The sequence below is a fragment of the Ceratotherium simum genome, chromosome 39, assembly GCF_057802395.1.
Source record: "Ceratotherium simum simum isolate JZ-2026a chromosome 39, ASM5780239v1, whole genome shotgun sequence".
Classification (NCBI taxonomy): Eukaryota; Metazoa; Chordata; class Mammalia; order Perissodactyla; family Rhinocerotidae; genus Ceratotherium; species Ceratotherium simum.
The window spans coordinates 978354-994775 of record NC_141938.1 but is presented as its reverse complement, the minus strand read 5'-3'; the positions used below and the strand labels follow the sequence as shown (position 1 = coordinate 994775).

General features: G+C 41.8%; 1 protein-coding gene across 1 annotated transcript in view; it reads right to left on the bottom strand.

Annotated features, from left to right (window-relative positions):
* The window catches only part of LOC106800139 (adhesion G protein-coupled receptor E2-like), a 38321-nt gene that overhangs the window by 2040 nt on the left and 19859 nt on the right, over positions 1-16422 (bottom strand). The window contains 9 exon segments of the mRNA XM_087425271.1: positions 9259-9369; positions 9454-9622; positions 10646-10737; positions 11149-11215; positions 13419-13654; positions 13934-14131; positions 15273-15452; positions 15637-15857; positions 16048-16155. Of these exon segments, the coding sequence (XP_087281397.1) occupies positions 9259-9369; positions 9454-9622; positions 10646-10737; positions 11149-11215; positions 13419-13654; positions 13934-14131; positions 15273-15452; positions 15637-15857; positions 16048-16155 (1382 nt within the window).

The window sequence follows — 16422 nt, the reverse complement described above, 5'->3', positions numbered from 1 at the left end:
TATTGACATATCTGTATGAATCTTATAGAAATGGGTTCATACTACGTGTAGGATTGTTGAATTTACTTTTCACATATAGCTTTCACACAGTGTAGAGTATTCCCTAGTAAGACTGTACCGTGTTTAACTACCTCCTATTCATGAAGATTTGGGTCAACGCCCAGCAGTGAAAATTCTGAATATAGAAGTTGCATATTTGACCTTTTGATGGACTTTTGAGTCTGGGACTAATGTTCTGTGTGCGTTCATGATGATGGAAGGGGATGAGGCCGGTCTCTGAGGTTCTTCACATACTGCTCCAGAGGTCAGACAACCTGTAAGGGCCCAGACAGGAAATGTTTTCAGCTTTGTGATCCATGCAGTCTCTGTCACAATGTCAACTCTGTGGTTGCAGCAAGAAAGCAGCCATGGACAACACACAGGCAAATGGGCATGGCTGTGTGCCAATAAAACTTTATTTACAAACACAGAGACCCAGCCCACGAGCTGCAGTTTGCCATTCCCTAAGATAAGCAAAGGTAAGTCCTAGAGGCAGAGTCACACTTCAGGGGCCTCTGTGTCTGAGAGGAAGGAGGAGAAATTGAATAGGGTATGACAGAGCGCTCATATGTTACTGCCCCTCCTCGCAGCCCTGGCCACATCAGCACACCCCACCCTCAAGCTGGGCTGGCTGGATTCATGGAAGCATGGATTCAGTGCATCCACACGTTCCACTTGCTACTGCCCTTTGATGTCCACTGTCTTCAATTGTTTCTGACGAAAATCAACAGAAATTTATATTGCTGTTTCCCTGTACGTAACATGCCATTTTTCTTTGTCTGCACTTAAGACTGTCTCTGTGTCTGTGGTTCTCAGCAGTTTGATTATGATGTGCTGAGGTGGGCTTTTTATTGGTGTTTATTATGCTAGGGTTTGCTGAGCTTCTTGAATCAATAAATTACATCTTTCAACAAATTTGGGGAATTTTTAGCTGCTATTGAAATATTTTTCTGCTCCATATCTCTCCTCTCCTTCTTGAATACCGGATATTTAGAGTCCTCAGAAAACTCTAAAAAAAGTCACTTTTAATTTGGAAATAGGTATTTTTACTCATGTTATAGGTTATTTGTAGTTTAGTAATTTTTTAAGCATATTGAATGGCTATCGATGTGCACTCTTAAATACCCATAAGAGGGCATATGTTTTTGGATTGGATTACAGTCCTTTGGAAGAATTCTCTCAGCCCACTGGTAGGCTCATGTCACTGTAGTAGTTTCAGGGGCACCTTAGAGGAGAGGAGAGCAAGTGCGAAGCCACAAGGGAAGATTTGGGCCTCAGTCACATTGTTCTCTTTTAAAACTAATTTTTTAAGAGCAGTTTTAGGTTCACAGCAAATTAAGAGGAAGAAGCAGCAATTTTCCATATAACTCTTGTCCCTACACATGTATATCTTCCGCCACTATCAACATCACTCCCCAGAGTGGTATCCATTGGTTATACATTGACACTTTATAATCACCCAAAGTCCACAGTTTACACTAGGGTTCACTCTTAGTGTTGTCCATTCTATTGCTTGCATGTTTTTCAATCTTTCACTCTTGTAAATTTACTGTAAAAAACCTTCTTGTAAATATCTTCCTATGAACAGGCGAGTGTTTCTCTAAGGTGGATTAAAAGAAGTGGGATTGCTAGGCTCCAGGGTATGTGCATCTTAAATTTTCATAGGTAGTACCAAATTGCTGAATAAAATGTTTATATCAATTTACCCTAGTACCATATGGGAATATCCATTTCACCTTGGCCTAACCAATATGAACTGTTATCCAACCCTGTAGATTTTTCCAATCTGATACTTGACAGCATTAGCTCCTTGTTGTATTAATTTTAATTTCCTAGATTACTGTGTATTTGCTAGCAATTTGTTTTTTTCTGTTAATGACCTACAAATTTCTCTTTCTAATATTTTGTTAACCTTTTTATTATTGGATTTTGGAAGATCTTTGTATGTTATAGATATTAATCTGTTATTAACATGCAACTATTTTATTGTCTTCAGGCTTTGTTAATAGTGACTTTTATTATCCAGAAACTTTAAGTGATAAAGCTCTTCAGTATTTTTCAATGCCTTTGGATTTTGATTAAAGGTATGTTGTTAATGAAATTCTATGTTGTGGCTTCCATTTTCTTTTCAAATTTACCATATGTTCATATTGTCTACCTTTTCCAGTAGAATAGGGCTTCTCGACCTTAGATGTAACAGAGGAGAACACGAAATTTCGTGTTAAAAGTTACTTTCTCTTTACACTTTATATGTTGCTACAGAAATATTCCTGTTTCTAGTGGAGAAAAGGAAGACACCTGTTTTTAGCATCTGTGTAATGTGAGGGAGTTTAGGGCAGAGTTTCTCAACTTCAACATTATTGAAATTTGGGAGGCTGGAAATTGTTTGTAGCTGAGGCTGTCCTGTGCATTGTAGGATGTTGAGCAGAATCCCTTGCCTTCACTCACTAAATACCAATAGGTCCCCCTCCAGCTGTGGATACAAAGATGTCTCCAGAAATTTCCACATGTGCCCAGGGGCAAAATTGCCCCTCAGGTGAGAACTACTGCACCAGAGCCTTTAGCATATTAATCATAGTTATTTAAAATTCCCTGTCTGGTACTCTATCTTTAACTCTGGTTCTGTTATTTTATTCATGGGTTGTTTTTTCTTGCTTTTGCTTGTGTTTCATAATTTTTGATTGAATGCTGGACAGTGTGTGTAGGACAGTGGACACTGAGGGATATATTATTTATTACTGGAAATGTGCCCGCTGTTCCTCTGCTAGGCTAGTTTTGAGGGAGCTTGAGTCCATCTGCTCAGGAGTCCTTGCGCCCTGGCCTTCAGTTTACTCTCATGTTTCCTTGTGATCCTGTGCTCGCAGAGGGGCTGTTTTGCCAGAGGGTTTTCCTCATTGGTCCTCCTTCAGCTGTAGATCTGCCCAGTGTGGCTGCAGCTCAGAGACGGTCTCTGCACATTCTTGCCTCTGCCTCAGAGAGTCTACACTCTCACGATGGCCCAACCTTGGCCCTTAGCAATTCATTAAAAGATGTGGGTGAATTCTTCTTAACCATTTGTGTGGCACCCAGACCACTGCCTCTTGTGCTGTGCCATACAGGGGGCCCGTGCTCCTGAGAGGCTCTCCTTGGACGACTCTGTCTTTCCTTAGACTTTAGGCTACTTTGTTGTCCTGTTACCTCAGGTTTCTTATGGGTTCAAGAAAATGAATGATTTGATAGTTTATACGGATTTTTCTTATTGTTAGGTTGGGAGTGATACTCATTTCCACTTTCTATTTCCTAGGTGGAGGTGGAGATCCCCTCTATTTTCTTCTAATATTTTAATAATTTTATTTCTAATTTTCAGATTTTAAATTCATCACCATATAGCCATGCAAATTCATATATTTATGATATTTATTTACAAAATTAGTTTTGTGTAGAGGAAAAGGTATTTTCTGGACATCTAGGAATTCACGACGGTATATATTTTAATGAATTAATAACTAATTAATATATTTATTTACTTTTATGATAGATTTTACTTACAATTTTTAAACATAGAGAGAATTTGGGAGAACGATACAATGACCACTCAAATATCCTCCATCTAATGTCAATAGTTATTAACACAGTGCCACATTTAAAAAATCTTCCTTAATGTATATTCACACATTTTCTTGCTAAAACATTTGCAGATCAGAGGCAGACATCATGACACTCCATTCTTCAATATTTCTTCATCAAATATTGAAAAATTTAAAGACTGTGGTCTATATAACCACTTTTATTACACTCAAGAAAATGAACAATTTCATAAAACATTAGTATCTGACACATATTCAAATTATCCCGATTGCTCCAAAATATTTTTTATGGGTGTATATCTGAATCAGAGTCCCACTAAAATTTACATTGAATTTGATTGTTATGTCGCTTTTGTCTCTTTTAATCTAGAGCAGCCTCCAGTCACTTTTTAAAATGATATTGACTTTAGAAGGGTCCAGGCCCATTGGCTTGTTGAATGCCCCAAGTTCTGCATTTGCCTGATTGTTTCTTCTTGATGTCATTTAACTTGTTCTTCTGTCCTCTGTATTTCATGAATACTGAAAGTTAGGTCTGAAAGAACAGCTACTAGCAAGCTTGACTCTAAAGGGCCAGATAGTATATTTTCAGCTTGTTGGCTTTAGAGCCTCTGTCACAACTACTCAACTCTGACACTGTAGCATGAAAGCAGCATAGACAATACATCAGCGAATGGGTGTGGCTGCATTCCAGTAAAACTTTATTTACAAGAGCAGGCAGCTGCCTGCATTTGTCCTGCAGGCTACAGTTTTCCAACCCTTGGTCTAAAGGCTGGAGGAGGTTCAGGTTAGACTGATTTGTAAATAATTCTTTATTTACCACAAATGGGATGTTGTAACTTCACATCTTATCAGGAGATATCTAACGTCAGGTTGCCCACTATTGATGACGATAAGCCTGAGCATTAAGCTCAGATGGTGACTGTCAGATCTCCACATTGTAGATGTACACCTTGGCCCTTGTAATGAATCAGTAATCTGTGAGGTGATTCTTTGGCACTGTGGGTCTGTCCTGTCCTCCAACAGCCTTTCACCCAATGGTTTTAGTGGCCATTACTGGATATTGAAAAAACCATGATTTTCTAATTTTATCCTATCTTCTACATTTATTGGCTGATATTTTAGGTGTCACTATGGACTCATGGATATTTTTGTTTAATATGTTAGAATCATTTACAGTCATTTTCCTTGATGTTCAAATTGATGCAGATTTGGTCAGCGGGAGCCCACAGGGAATTTCTTGTAAGTGTAGCTGGTCTGGGTTTATATCTTGCCTTGATCACATGCCGAGGATGAAATAATATGCAATGTATAAATGCAACTTACAATATGTGCAGTAGCAATATACACCTTATCCCACAGCTCAGATTACAAAATGTAAGGATGCAGAGACTCTATTCACAGGATTCTGATTTTACTCTAACTGAAGAAACATTTTTTTACCTGTAAGCTCTGTGAAATCAGGAACTGAATCTGTCTTTTTTTTTTTTGTGAGGAAGATCAGCCCTGAGCTAACATCCATGCCAATCCTCCTCTTTTTGCTGAGGAAGATGGCCCTGAGCTAACATCTATTGCCAATCCTCCTCCTTTTTCCCCCCTTTTCTCCCAAAGCTCCAGTATATAGTTGTATGTCATAGTTTCACATCCTGCTTGTTGCTGTATGTGGGACACCACCTCTGCATGGCGAGACAAGCGGTGCATCGGTACGTGCCTGGGATCCGAACTCAGGGTGCCAGTAGCATACTGCGCGCACTTATCTGCCAAGCCACGGGGCCGGCCCCCAACTGAATCTATCTTGATCTGTGTGCAGCACATGGTGAGTAAAAAATATATGTATTTTTGAATGAACAAATTAGGAAGCCCTAGAAATGAAGAGTAAAGAAGTTGAGGCGGGTCAGTAAGGAGACAAACTGTCCTAGTTTGACTCTAACGCAAGTGTTTTATGGGACGGGGGACTTTCAATACTAAAACCAGGAAAGTTGGGCAACTGGATTAAATATTTACATTACATGCAGGTACTTGAATATTATTTTCCTCTCTTATGCTATTTTAAGAAAGTCCTTTGAGGCTGGCTTTCCTTGTTATATATCTTAAATTTGAGGAAGAATCTTTGTAGCAGAAGAGGTTGGAGCAGAGTGTTTAATCCAAGGAAACTGGGGATTGGGTCACAGCTCCTTGTGTCTGCTGGGAGTGAGATGAGCATGCCATATGGACCAGAAAACCCACATCCTCCAGCAACTGAATGTCGAACATCTCCTGCATACTCTCTCCCTCAATGGTCCCATGAAGACTTACTGGTAACAAACATGAAAAAGTATTTTTTATCCTCTTTGCCCAAAGGATGACAGTTCAGAATTTTCCAGGATACAAGATCTTCTTCTTTAGCTGCTAATTTAATTCTCCTGAGAAAGAAGGTAAAAAAATGATAATGTTAAAAAGTACAAGACTTGTGCACTGAAAACTATACAACATTGTCAAAGAAGCCAAAGAAGACCTGAAGAAACGGAAAAACATCCCGTATTCATGGATCAGAAGACTTAGTATAGTTAATATGGCAGTATCTCCCTCCCAAATTGATATACATATTTAACGCAATCCTTATCAATATCTCAGTTAAATTTTTCTCAGAAATTGACAAGTAATTCCTAGTATTCATATGGAACTTCAAGGGTCCAGAATAGCTGAAACAATATTGGAAAAGAAGAACAAATTTGTAGAGTCAATTCTCCAATTTCAAACATACTACAAAGCTACAGTAATCAAGAGAGATGAGCAGAATAGAGTTAAGAGTCCAGAATTAAACCCAAACATTTATGATGAATTAATATTTTGACAAGGATGTCATGACAATTTATCAGGAAAAAGAAAAATCTTTTTGATAAATGACAATAGGACAACTGGATATCCATATGCAAAAGAATGTGGACCTCACACCGTTTAAAAATATTAATTCCAAATGGATCATATATGTAAAAGTAATAACGAAGACTATAAAAGTCTTGGAAGAAAAAATATGTGTAAATCATTGTGACCTTGGTTGAAGCAATTCTTTTTAGATATGACACCCAAAGCATAAGTGAACAAAGAAATATAGATAAATTGGACTTCATCAAAATTGAAAACTTTTCTGCATCAATGGCCACTATCAAGAGAGTGAAAAGTCAACCCATGGAACAGAAGAGAATAATTGCAAATCATATATCGGACAAGGGATTTGTATCCAGAACATATATAGAGTTCTTACAACTTAATAAAAGAGAAATGACTCAATTAAAAAAAGGGAAAGGATTTGAATAGATATTTCCCCAAAGAAGATATGCAAATGAACAATAAGCACATGAAAAGATGCTCAACATCATTAGACGTTAGGGAAATGCAAATCAAAACCATAATGAAGAAATATTTCACATCCACTAAGGTATAAAAAAACAGTAACAAGTTTTGGTGAGGATATGGGGGAAATTGGAACCCTCAGATATTTTCGTCATGCTCCTAGTGGCAATGGGAAGCCATTTGGGGGATTTCTATGCAAGGTGGTACGTGATTAAATTTTTGTTTAGAGAACAAAAAACTAATTAGAAGAGGGAGAAGAGAAGAGAGGAGAGACCAGTTAGGAGGATATTGCAATCTAGTCTAGGGAAGATGGCAGCTGGAATCAGGAAAAAGGTGACAGAGATGGTGTCAACAAGATAGATTTGTAAGCTACTGCAGGGAAATATTAGCACAATTTAGCCATGGATTGGCTTGGGGTGGAACAGGGTAGGGAAGAGGATAATGTCAAGGATGTTCCAGGTCCTGACTGGTGCAAAAATATGTTATGTAGATGCCACCCAACTAGATGAGAAGCCCTGAAGAGGATTAAGTTGGTGAAAAAGATGATAAGTTCTGTTATGACCATGTTGGGCTGCCTCTGAGATATCTAAGTGGGAATGTCAAGTAGGCAATCGGAAGTCGTGGTCTCAGGCTCTTATGGACTTCATGGCTAGAGAAATCTATTTGTCCATCATTTCCTTCTGCATCGTGCATTGCGTCTCTGCAGACAAGGCTGTCTTTGAGGCAGGTATTATGTGAGAATAGACGTGTTTCTAGAACCAAGCCAGGTACAGTAGATGAAATCTAAAGAAGATGAAGAAACCTTGGCTAGAGAGATAGGAAGAATTCCATGGAGTGTTGAGAGATAGAAGCCAGGGACAAAAAAGAAGTTTCATGGTGGAGGCAGTAACCACAGCATCCAATACTACCAAGAGGACCAAAAGATATTTATTTCATCCAGTGATATGAAGGTTACTGGATGCTTAAGAGAGACTTTTTTGTGATGCAATGAAGGAAGCAAAAGACAGTTTTGAATGTATAGAGGAAGAAGATGGAGGGATCAAATGTATAACAATCATTTTTAATAAGAGAGAGACAGCATGTTGCAGTGGAGGTGAAAAAGATGCTGTCGAGAGAGTGAGACTGTGCAGGTCCAGAGAGATAATGTGTGAGCAATGATGTAAAGTTATTGAGAAGTCAAGAGTTCAGGAACCACAGTACAGGTGGAGGAATTAGCCTTAAAAAGTAGGAAGCACATTTTGTCTGTCTGTGGGAAAAGGTGGAACGAGGAGAGAATGAACCAGATGCCAAATGTCTGGTGTTTTTGAGAGCACAAAGTTAGCCCTGTTTTATCCTGTGGAGTTTATTTTCCCTGTCAACAAGTTGGTAGGAACATCTGCTGGGAAGAGGAAACAGTTAGAAGGATGAGACCCCCGAGGAGTGGAGAATTTGGGAAGGAGCAGTTGTAGAGAGTGGACAAGTATGTAGATGAGAGAAATGCAGAAGGCTTGCCGGCGGGGAGGGGGGGGCTCATGAAAGTTGGGAGAAAGACTGAATTGGCTCAAGTCTTTGCACAATCCATGCAGACCCCATGAGTCTCACTTTTTTCATCTACCAAATGGGAATATAATAAAACTTACCTCCAAGTGCTGATGTGAAGATCATGTGAAGAAAAATACTAGAAAAAGTTTTGTAAACCCCAAAATACAAATGCTTGGTCTGATTCACATCACTAGAATCTCTTCTATGTCCTCTATGATTCTCCTTCCTGGTTTTGCATTGTTTGTGTGTGCTGATAGCACCAGGAACGGTTGCAGACTTTTAAGGACAGTCTCAAATCCAACTTAATACTTATTTCACTTTACTTTTATGACTATATGTACCATGTATTCACTGTTCTTTATAGAGCGGTAGCATGGAATGACTTGGGAGAAAGGATGGCGCTGTGTCTCTGAGAAACTCATGCACCACTGCTTCAGATCGTTAGTTCCTACCTATAGAGCTTACTATAGCATCTTTCTCTGCTTATGAGTAAGTGTTTTCTATCTTCTCACTAAAGAAAATTAAAAAGCACACGCTCCAGTTCTCACAAGGTGGGTGCTCTACACATGTGGGAGTAAGGTAGCCATGTGCGAGGGTCAAGGTGACCATAGAAACAGTGAGTGAAAGCAGAGAAAGACCTCCTTTCATGACAGGCAAGTGTCTGAATGAGTCCAGCAGTAAACCAAGTGTGGGCCACCCCAGGGCATCCCCTGCTGTATACCCAGGTTGTCCCATGTGGGAGGCAAGTGCTGATCAAGTGGATCTGTTAGTCAAGTGCTCTGGGAGCAGTGCATGATCTTACCACACTGTGTCTGGAGGCCTCAGACATGGCCCTGCTGGAGAGCGTGTACTTCTCAGACTCCACTTTGGTTTTGCTGACCCCTTTGCACCATTTCCTGTATTGCTCCCAGACCTGCAGAGACAAAGAAGGCTCTGGGTCAGCTCACTGAGAGGAGTGAGATGGGCAGAGTCCTGAGTGGGAGTCAGACAGTGGTACCTGCTGGCTGAGGAGTCAGTGCACCAGGAAGATGAAGACGCCCTGCAGGCTGTTGATGATGGTGAAGAGGTAGGCCATGACGTGGGTGGCTGGACCCACCTGCAGGATTCCTAGACACCACGTGCAGCCCAGGATGAAGAGCTGAGCTGTGGCTTTAAATGTCAGCATCCTGGGGAGGAGGAGGAAGGAGGCTCATGATGCACCCAGAGCAACACAATCAAACCATTCTTATCTCCACTCTTGCTTTCATCTGCTGGTAATGAATTCTCAGACTGCATTGTGATCAGCTTTGATCACTGACAGTAAATCAGTGATTTCTTAAAAAGAAATTCTATTTGGGTCTGGGATGGCATTTTGATATGGGCTGAGCATGGTAGTGACACCTCATATTGTGTGTTTCAGAAAGATCCTGACATTTCATGATGATCTCTAATTTCATTCCATTCATGTTACTGAGGGCCTTCTCTGCACCCGGCTCTGTGCTCGGGCCTGGGTACTGAAAATAATAAAGACAAGATCTCTGTTTTAACAGATCTTACAATCTAGTGGAAGGACAGAAACAAATGATCGCTTACAACATTTGTGACGTGCAACGTACTCTGCCCTGGTCCCCTCCAGTACTGTTCCCATGCTCACCTTCTCCGTGAACTGACCCAGAGCATCCTATGCCCAGAATAGAGACCTTAATTCTGTGCAAAGTTGAGGAAAGCAAAGAACACCCCCAAACTCTTAGAAGAGGTAATAAGTGGTAGACAAACCTGATCTCCTCAGGTGGAAGAGTAGGAGAGGGCAGAGGGAAGAGCATGCATAGAGGTGTGGGCATGAAAGGGCATGCTGGGCGCTGGGGACAGTGGTGGGATTTCCTCCGTGTGTTATAAAGATATCAGTGTTCTTAGGACCATTTCCATAGAGCCACAAAAGTAATCCCTGTTTATCAGAACACAGTCAAGTCTCTGTGTAGCTCAGGTGCTTTCACGCTGGTGGTTATGGATGGACGGAATGCCCTCGGTCTGGGTGTCAGCAGCAAACTACAGTATCAGAGCTGACTTCCAAGGAGGGTGGGTGCACCTCTCTCCTCCAGTTCCCTCAGAGTCCCCGTGAAAGGACTTCAGGAGCTTGGGGCCATATGGCCTTGCTCCTGGACCATGCTTGGTGTGGGAGGGATGGTGTGCGCCCTGTGATCCATCCTCACCTCGTGTTCTGGAGGGTGGACACATCGCTGTTGAGTGAGGAGAGCTTGTTTTTCATGATCCAGAAGGTCATCAGAAAGAAAGACAAATTGATCTGCAGAAGAATATCCCCACAAGGCATATTAAATACATTCCACGTCTGCTCAACCTTCCTCCTAGCTCATCCAACACCTAACCCAGCAGGTGAGAAGATTCGTATTTCACAGCAGTCCTAGAAAATCAGACCTAACACTTGGTAACTCAGACACTTTCTTGTCCTGTAATTTGGGTGACCAACTTGTCCCAGTTTGCATGGGAATGTCCATGATTTAGCAATGACAGTCCTATGTCTCATGAAACACTTTAATCCTGGTTTTCAAACTGAAATTCCTACATCCTGGGAGCCCCCTCAGTCCTGGGATACTGGAACGATTGCTCACTCTACCCATAACCCTCCTTATACACCTGCTCTTTGAATGACCCTCAGCTGGGCAGGTAGGAGGCCCTGATGTCATCTATTACTCACTGACAAGATGGTGCAGATGGGGCCAAGGAAGGCCCATATAAATCCTTCATGTGTGTCGAGCCAGCATCTAAGAAAGATGAAAGAGATTCAAGAATATGTTGGTCTTTGTGGATCAAGAATTGATAATCAAACATATCCTTCACCTCCCAAAGTTTCCTCCTGCCTCCTTTATTATTATTATCACTATTATAGCATTATCATTGCTTTTTTGATAAGAGTATTTAACTTAAGGTCTACCTAGTCAGTAAATTTTAGTTATACAATACAGTATTGTTAACTATAGGTGCTACGTTCTATAGTAGATCTCCTGTAGTTATTTATCATGCATAACTGAAACTTTGTATATACCCTTGATGGTGGTGATGGTTTCATAGGTGTATACTTATCCCCAAACTCATCAGGTGGTATACATTAAATATTTACAGCTTTTTACTTGTCAATCAGACCTTAAAAAGTGGTTTTAAAAAAGAGATAAATTCATTTTAAAATCTCTTTTAAGTCTTGGCATCAAGAAATGCTAGCAGAATAACATATACATTTTTAAAGAAAAAAAGAATCAAAAATATATTAATTTATGGTTTATTTGACAAATATGGACTATCTCCTCTATACCAGGATGTATGCTTGGCTCTGAAGCCCCAGTTGTGATTAAGATAGAGTGGTCTCAGTCCTCTGGGGGGTCCCAGCTGGGTGGAAGGTCAACAATCAGGCAGTAAAAACAGTCAAAATGAGGAGTTTTATGATCAAAATATGAGGATCTGTGAGAACGTGGAGCTGGAACCATAGCCTAGTCTGGGGTGTAGAGACTCAGAGGGTTGGGAAGGTTTCCTGAGAGAAATGAATGGTGTTTACACTGAGATAAGAAAGATGAGTCGGTGTAGGCAAGGTGAAAAAATTTGGGACATGACAGAAGAGAAATGAAAAGTAACGGTTACCCTGACACAGTACTGAGCAGGGCTCCTGTGCTTTACAGACTGTCTTCCTGACGAGGACATAGGTACTCAAACCATCACAGGTCAGGCGTCTGAGGCCGAAGGGAACAGAGGCAGTAACTCAAGGCCACACTGATAGAAATGACAGAATTGGAATCTGATCCCAGTGAGGGGACTGAGAGTGAGGAGGGAGGTGTGAGGACCATGGAGAGGTGGATCCACGAAGAAGAATGGAAGAGAAAGGTGGCAAACTGCAGCCTGTGGCCAAGTCGGGCTGCCGCCTGACTTTGTGGATGTGTTTTCCTGGGACACAGCTGCAGTCACTCCCTTACGTGTTGTCTATGGCTGCTTTTCTGCTACAAGGACAGAGGCGAGTAGTTGGAACAGAGACCGTATGGCCCACAAAGCCAGAATATTTACTATCTGGCCTTTTCAGATAAAGTTCTCTGACTTTTACAGTAAGCTATCCAGGAAGGCTAGCTGGCCTGTGGTCATCTGGTGCAGGTGAACATTAATCTTATTGTATAGGACTACGTTGTGAGTGTCAGACGGGATTTGATCCCACCTCTGCCACCAGGCAGCTCAGTGATCTTGGCCATGTCAGTTAATCTCTTTGCGCCTCAGTCTCCTCATCTGTAATATTGGCATAATACTAGTCTCTAACTCAGAGGGTGTTGGGACAATGAGCTGACACATGAAAAACATTCAGAAAAGTTATTGCACATCAGAGGTGATTTATAAATCTTAGCTCTTGTACTAATAATTTCATCATCTAAATTATTCTCCATTTTTTTTAATTAGGAGAGAGAAATAGGCTACACAAACCAATTCCATCCCTTCATTTCAGTTTTGCTTTCTTGAAGATTTAAAACAGTCTCCTCAATTAATGCAATGATTATTAAATTAATATACATTTACTAATAATGAGATGCAATTAATATTATACCCATACATAGTCATTAATATAATACATAATTAATATTTAAAAGACGAATCTAAAAATCAAAAAGTCACCTTATTTATTTTAACTATGTTTTATTTATAATTATTAATATATGATTTCTTCATTTTATTGTAGTTATTAATATAATAAACAGTTAACATTATATAAATATATCATTATTAACATAATATAATGAACATTTAAAACAATTAAATCTTGAGGACTTAACACAGTCACTTCAATGAACACAATCATGACACCAGGAAGACATCTCTGGAGTGATTACTGAGTTTTTCTCTGCCTATCATATTCTGGTGAAATTAAAGTGCTCTGTTGGTTCTACGATGGCCATGGTTGTGCTGGAGAAGCAAAGGACAGAGGGAATTTGCATTTACTGGGCGGGTGTTCCATAAAGGTGAGGCCTGGATGCTGCAGAAATGGCCACAATCACAGTCGGGACCCCATAGCCCACAGGGAACATGAGCTTCCTCATGAACCTGCTCGCGCTGGAGTAGTTGACCACCATCAGGTTGCGAGCAGTGAGGAAGAGGTGCAGGCCCTCCAGCAGCATCCAGGTGAAGGAGGCCAGGTAGAGATAGTGTAAGACACCTGCGATGAGGGCGCACAACACCTGGGGGTGGAGGCAGGTGTCAGCAGGAGGGACAGTCATGGTGGAGGGTGGCCCAGGACCTCTCCTGCACCTTGCCCCTGGGGAGGACTCTGAGGAGCATGAAGGAGTTGTCAGAGAGGGTTTGTCTTCCAGTCGCATCAGTCAATGTGAAACTGGCTACTCACCCCTCACCTTCCCCGAGACACAAGATCATTTATTACAGTGTCCAGTTCAGCGTGGATCCATGGACTCAGCACCCCCTGGGGCAGGGCAGAGGGTCCACTGGGACAGGGTCAGTACCTTGATCTCAGTTTGGTCGATGGCCGTGAGGAAGAGGAGGTGGGCCAGGAGGAGGCAGAGGGAGAGCTGCAGGTGGAGCGAGGTGCTGGTGTTCTGGATGGCTCTGCACAGCAGGAAGGTGAGGGCCGCCAGGAGGAGGCACAGCAGAGAGAGGCCCAGCTCCACGGAGGAGACCACAGCCAGCACGGGGTCCTCCTCCTGGGAGTGGCAAAGAGGAGATCACATTCACAGATTCCTGTTCTTGGGTAATGACCCTTCCACCACTTTTTTTTTAAGCATAGCAAAATTAGGAAGTAGGGAATCAGGTAAATTTATTCTATTTACATATGTTCCTCCAGGTTCGAATGTTAGAATACCATGGGATTCTGAACTGATTATTCAGACCCTCTAAGAACTGAGGGCTGAGAGTCCTTACTCAAGACCAAGCACTGGAACTCACAAAGTTTGTTTTCCTTTAGATGTCTGGGCATGGCTAAGCACGTGGGTTCACATGTGAGGTCCATATTGGTAGAAACCTCCATGTTCAGCGCCATCCTCCATCACATTACGTGATGCTGTGTGACAGAGTCTCCACCTGGAGGCTAGATGTGCAGGTGCCAACTCTCCACCATGAACTCCACTCAACTCATCCCAGCAACACCTGTTCCTTACAGATTTAGAACTGATCCTTGGTTAAGGGAAAGAAACTACTATGCTTTGATGATGGTGGTGGCTTAAAATCAGTATTTCCCTGCCTCTTTTTGCAAATCATCTTAAATCCATGAGAAGAATGGGGAAAAATTTAAAACTTCACCAATTCCATTTCAGTATAATGAGGGGAGAGAGAGGTGGTGGAGGTTGGGAGAATGTGCAAATGGTAAGGAAAATGGAGGTAAAATGTTTGAAGTAGGTTCATCTGGATAAAAAGCAATTGGGTATTATTTGCACTATTTTAATTTTTGCAACATAGCTGTAAGACTGAAATAGTTTCCTAGTGAAATGTTAAAAAAACAAATAAATAACAAGCCCTCCAGATGATTTCAATGCATACTAAATTTTGAGAATCTTTAGTGTAACAGCAAAACCTAATTCCCCTACCATATAGACAGATCCCACAAATCCATAATAAATGCATCAATAAGCCAATAGGAAAATGGACCAAGGATGTGAACAAATTGTTTCCAGAGGAGAGGCTTGTAAGACTTGTAAGATCCTGAGCAGACAACCCAGCTACACCACGGAGGACTGCTGACCTGCAGATACTGGGGGATAATACATTTGTGGTTTGCTTGAACTGCTATGTTGTGGGAATTTGTTACAGTGTGATGCACACTGAATGCAGCCCTCTCAGAGCCCTCACCTGCACATCGTAGTGGGCCATGAGGACGGCAAAGCTGCTGAGGTGGGTGCACTGGCAGGTGGTGCTGGTGTCTCTGGTGTCCACCACCCTGCAGCCTGTGGTGGCCCAATGACCATTTCCATTCTGGCCACGCTCCCAGAAGACACAGAACTCCCTCTGCCTTGGCCCAGGGGTCACTGACTGTAGGAACAGGGAGTAGGTGTGAGCTGGTGGTTCTGGTGCTCAGAAATGATGACTTAACCTGGCTCATGTAGTGCTTTCCTGGGGAGATGATGCACCCATAGGGGAGCCTCCCTGAACCTTGAGGCTGTACCCAAGACTCAGGAGTCTTCCACACCCACACCTCCATCCCACCTGGACTCACGTGGTTAAAGATGAAGGTGACTTGGAAGCTGAGGTTCTGGGTGTCATTGTTGCTCATAAAGGCGGTGATGACATCTTAGAGCAGGTTAAGGGAGACTACCTGCAGCAAGTCCTTGTGTGTCTCATGTACAACTGCCCGCTTCTCAGGCTCCAGGTCCAGGGGGGCCTCAGCCAGAAACTTACCCATCCCTGGAGTGGAGACAAGGCCCACCACAGAAGGGCCTGCAGGACGAGGGAAAGATTGACACCTTGGCATCTCCAACAGGACACCTTCTTCTGCACATGAACGTTTTACTTGTGGCTCCACTGTACCCCACACTTCCCTTTAGCATTTAATTCTCTAACTGTCACATCCCTGGGCACTTGTCCCACTGTGAAGCCTTTTTGACCTTCTCCCCATCTCTGCCATTACCTGAGTCACCAGATTCCTGCACCACATCCCAGTTCAGCAGCATCTTTGCCTGATTCTGACTCAAGGTGACATTCCTGTCTCCTTGCTCCAGCGCCTCCATGGACAGTTCTATGAGTTGTGGGAGTTACACAATTCAGTTAGGTTAGTAATTATGACTATAGTGGTGCTTTAATACCACGATTTTATATTTCTACATAGCCCCAATAGTATGTGTAATATTATCATTTTGTGTATGAAACAATACTGCTACTTTACAAATATACTTCCAGGGACAGTTCTATGAGTTGTGGGAGTGAGATTAGTAATCGTGCCACAGTGGTTGATATAATACCGTTATTTCATATATAGATACACACACATATATATATATACACC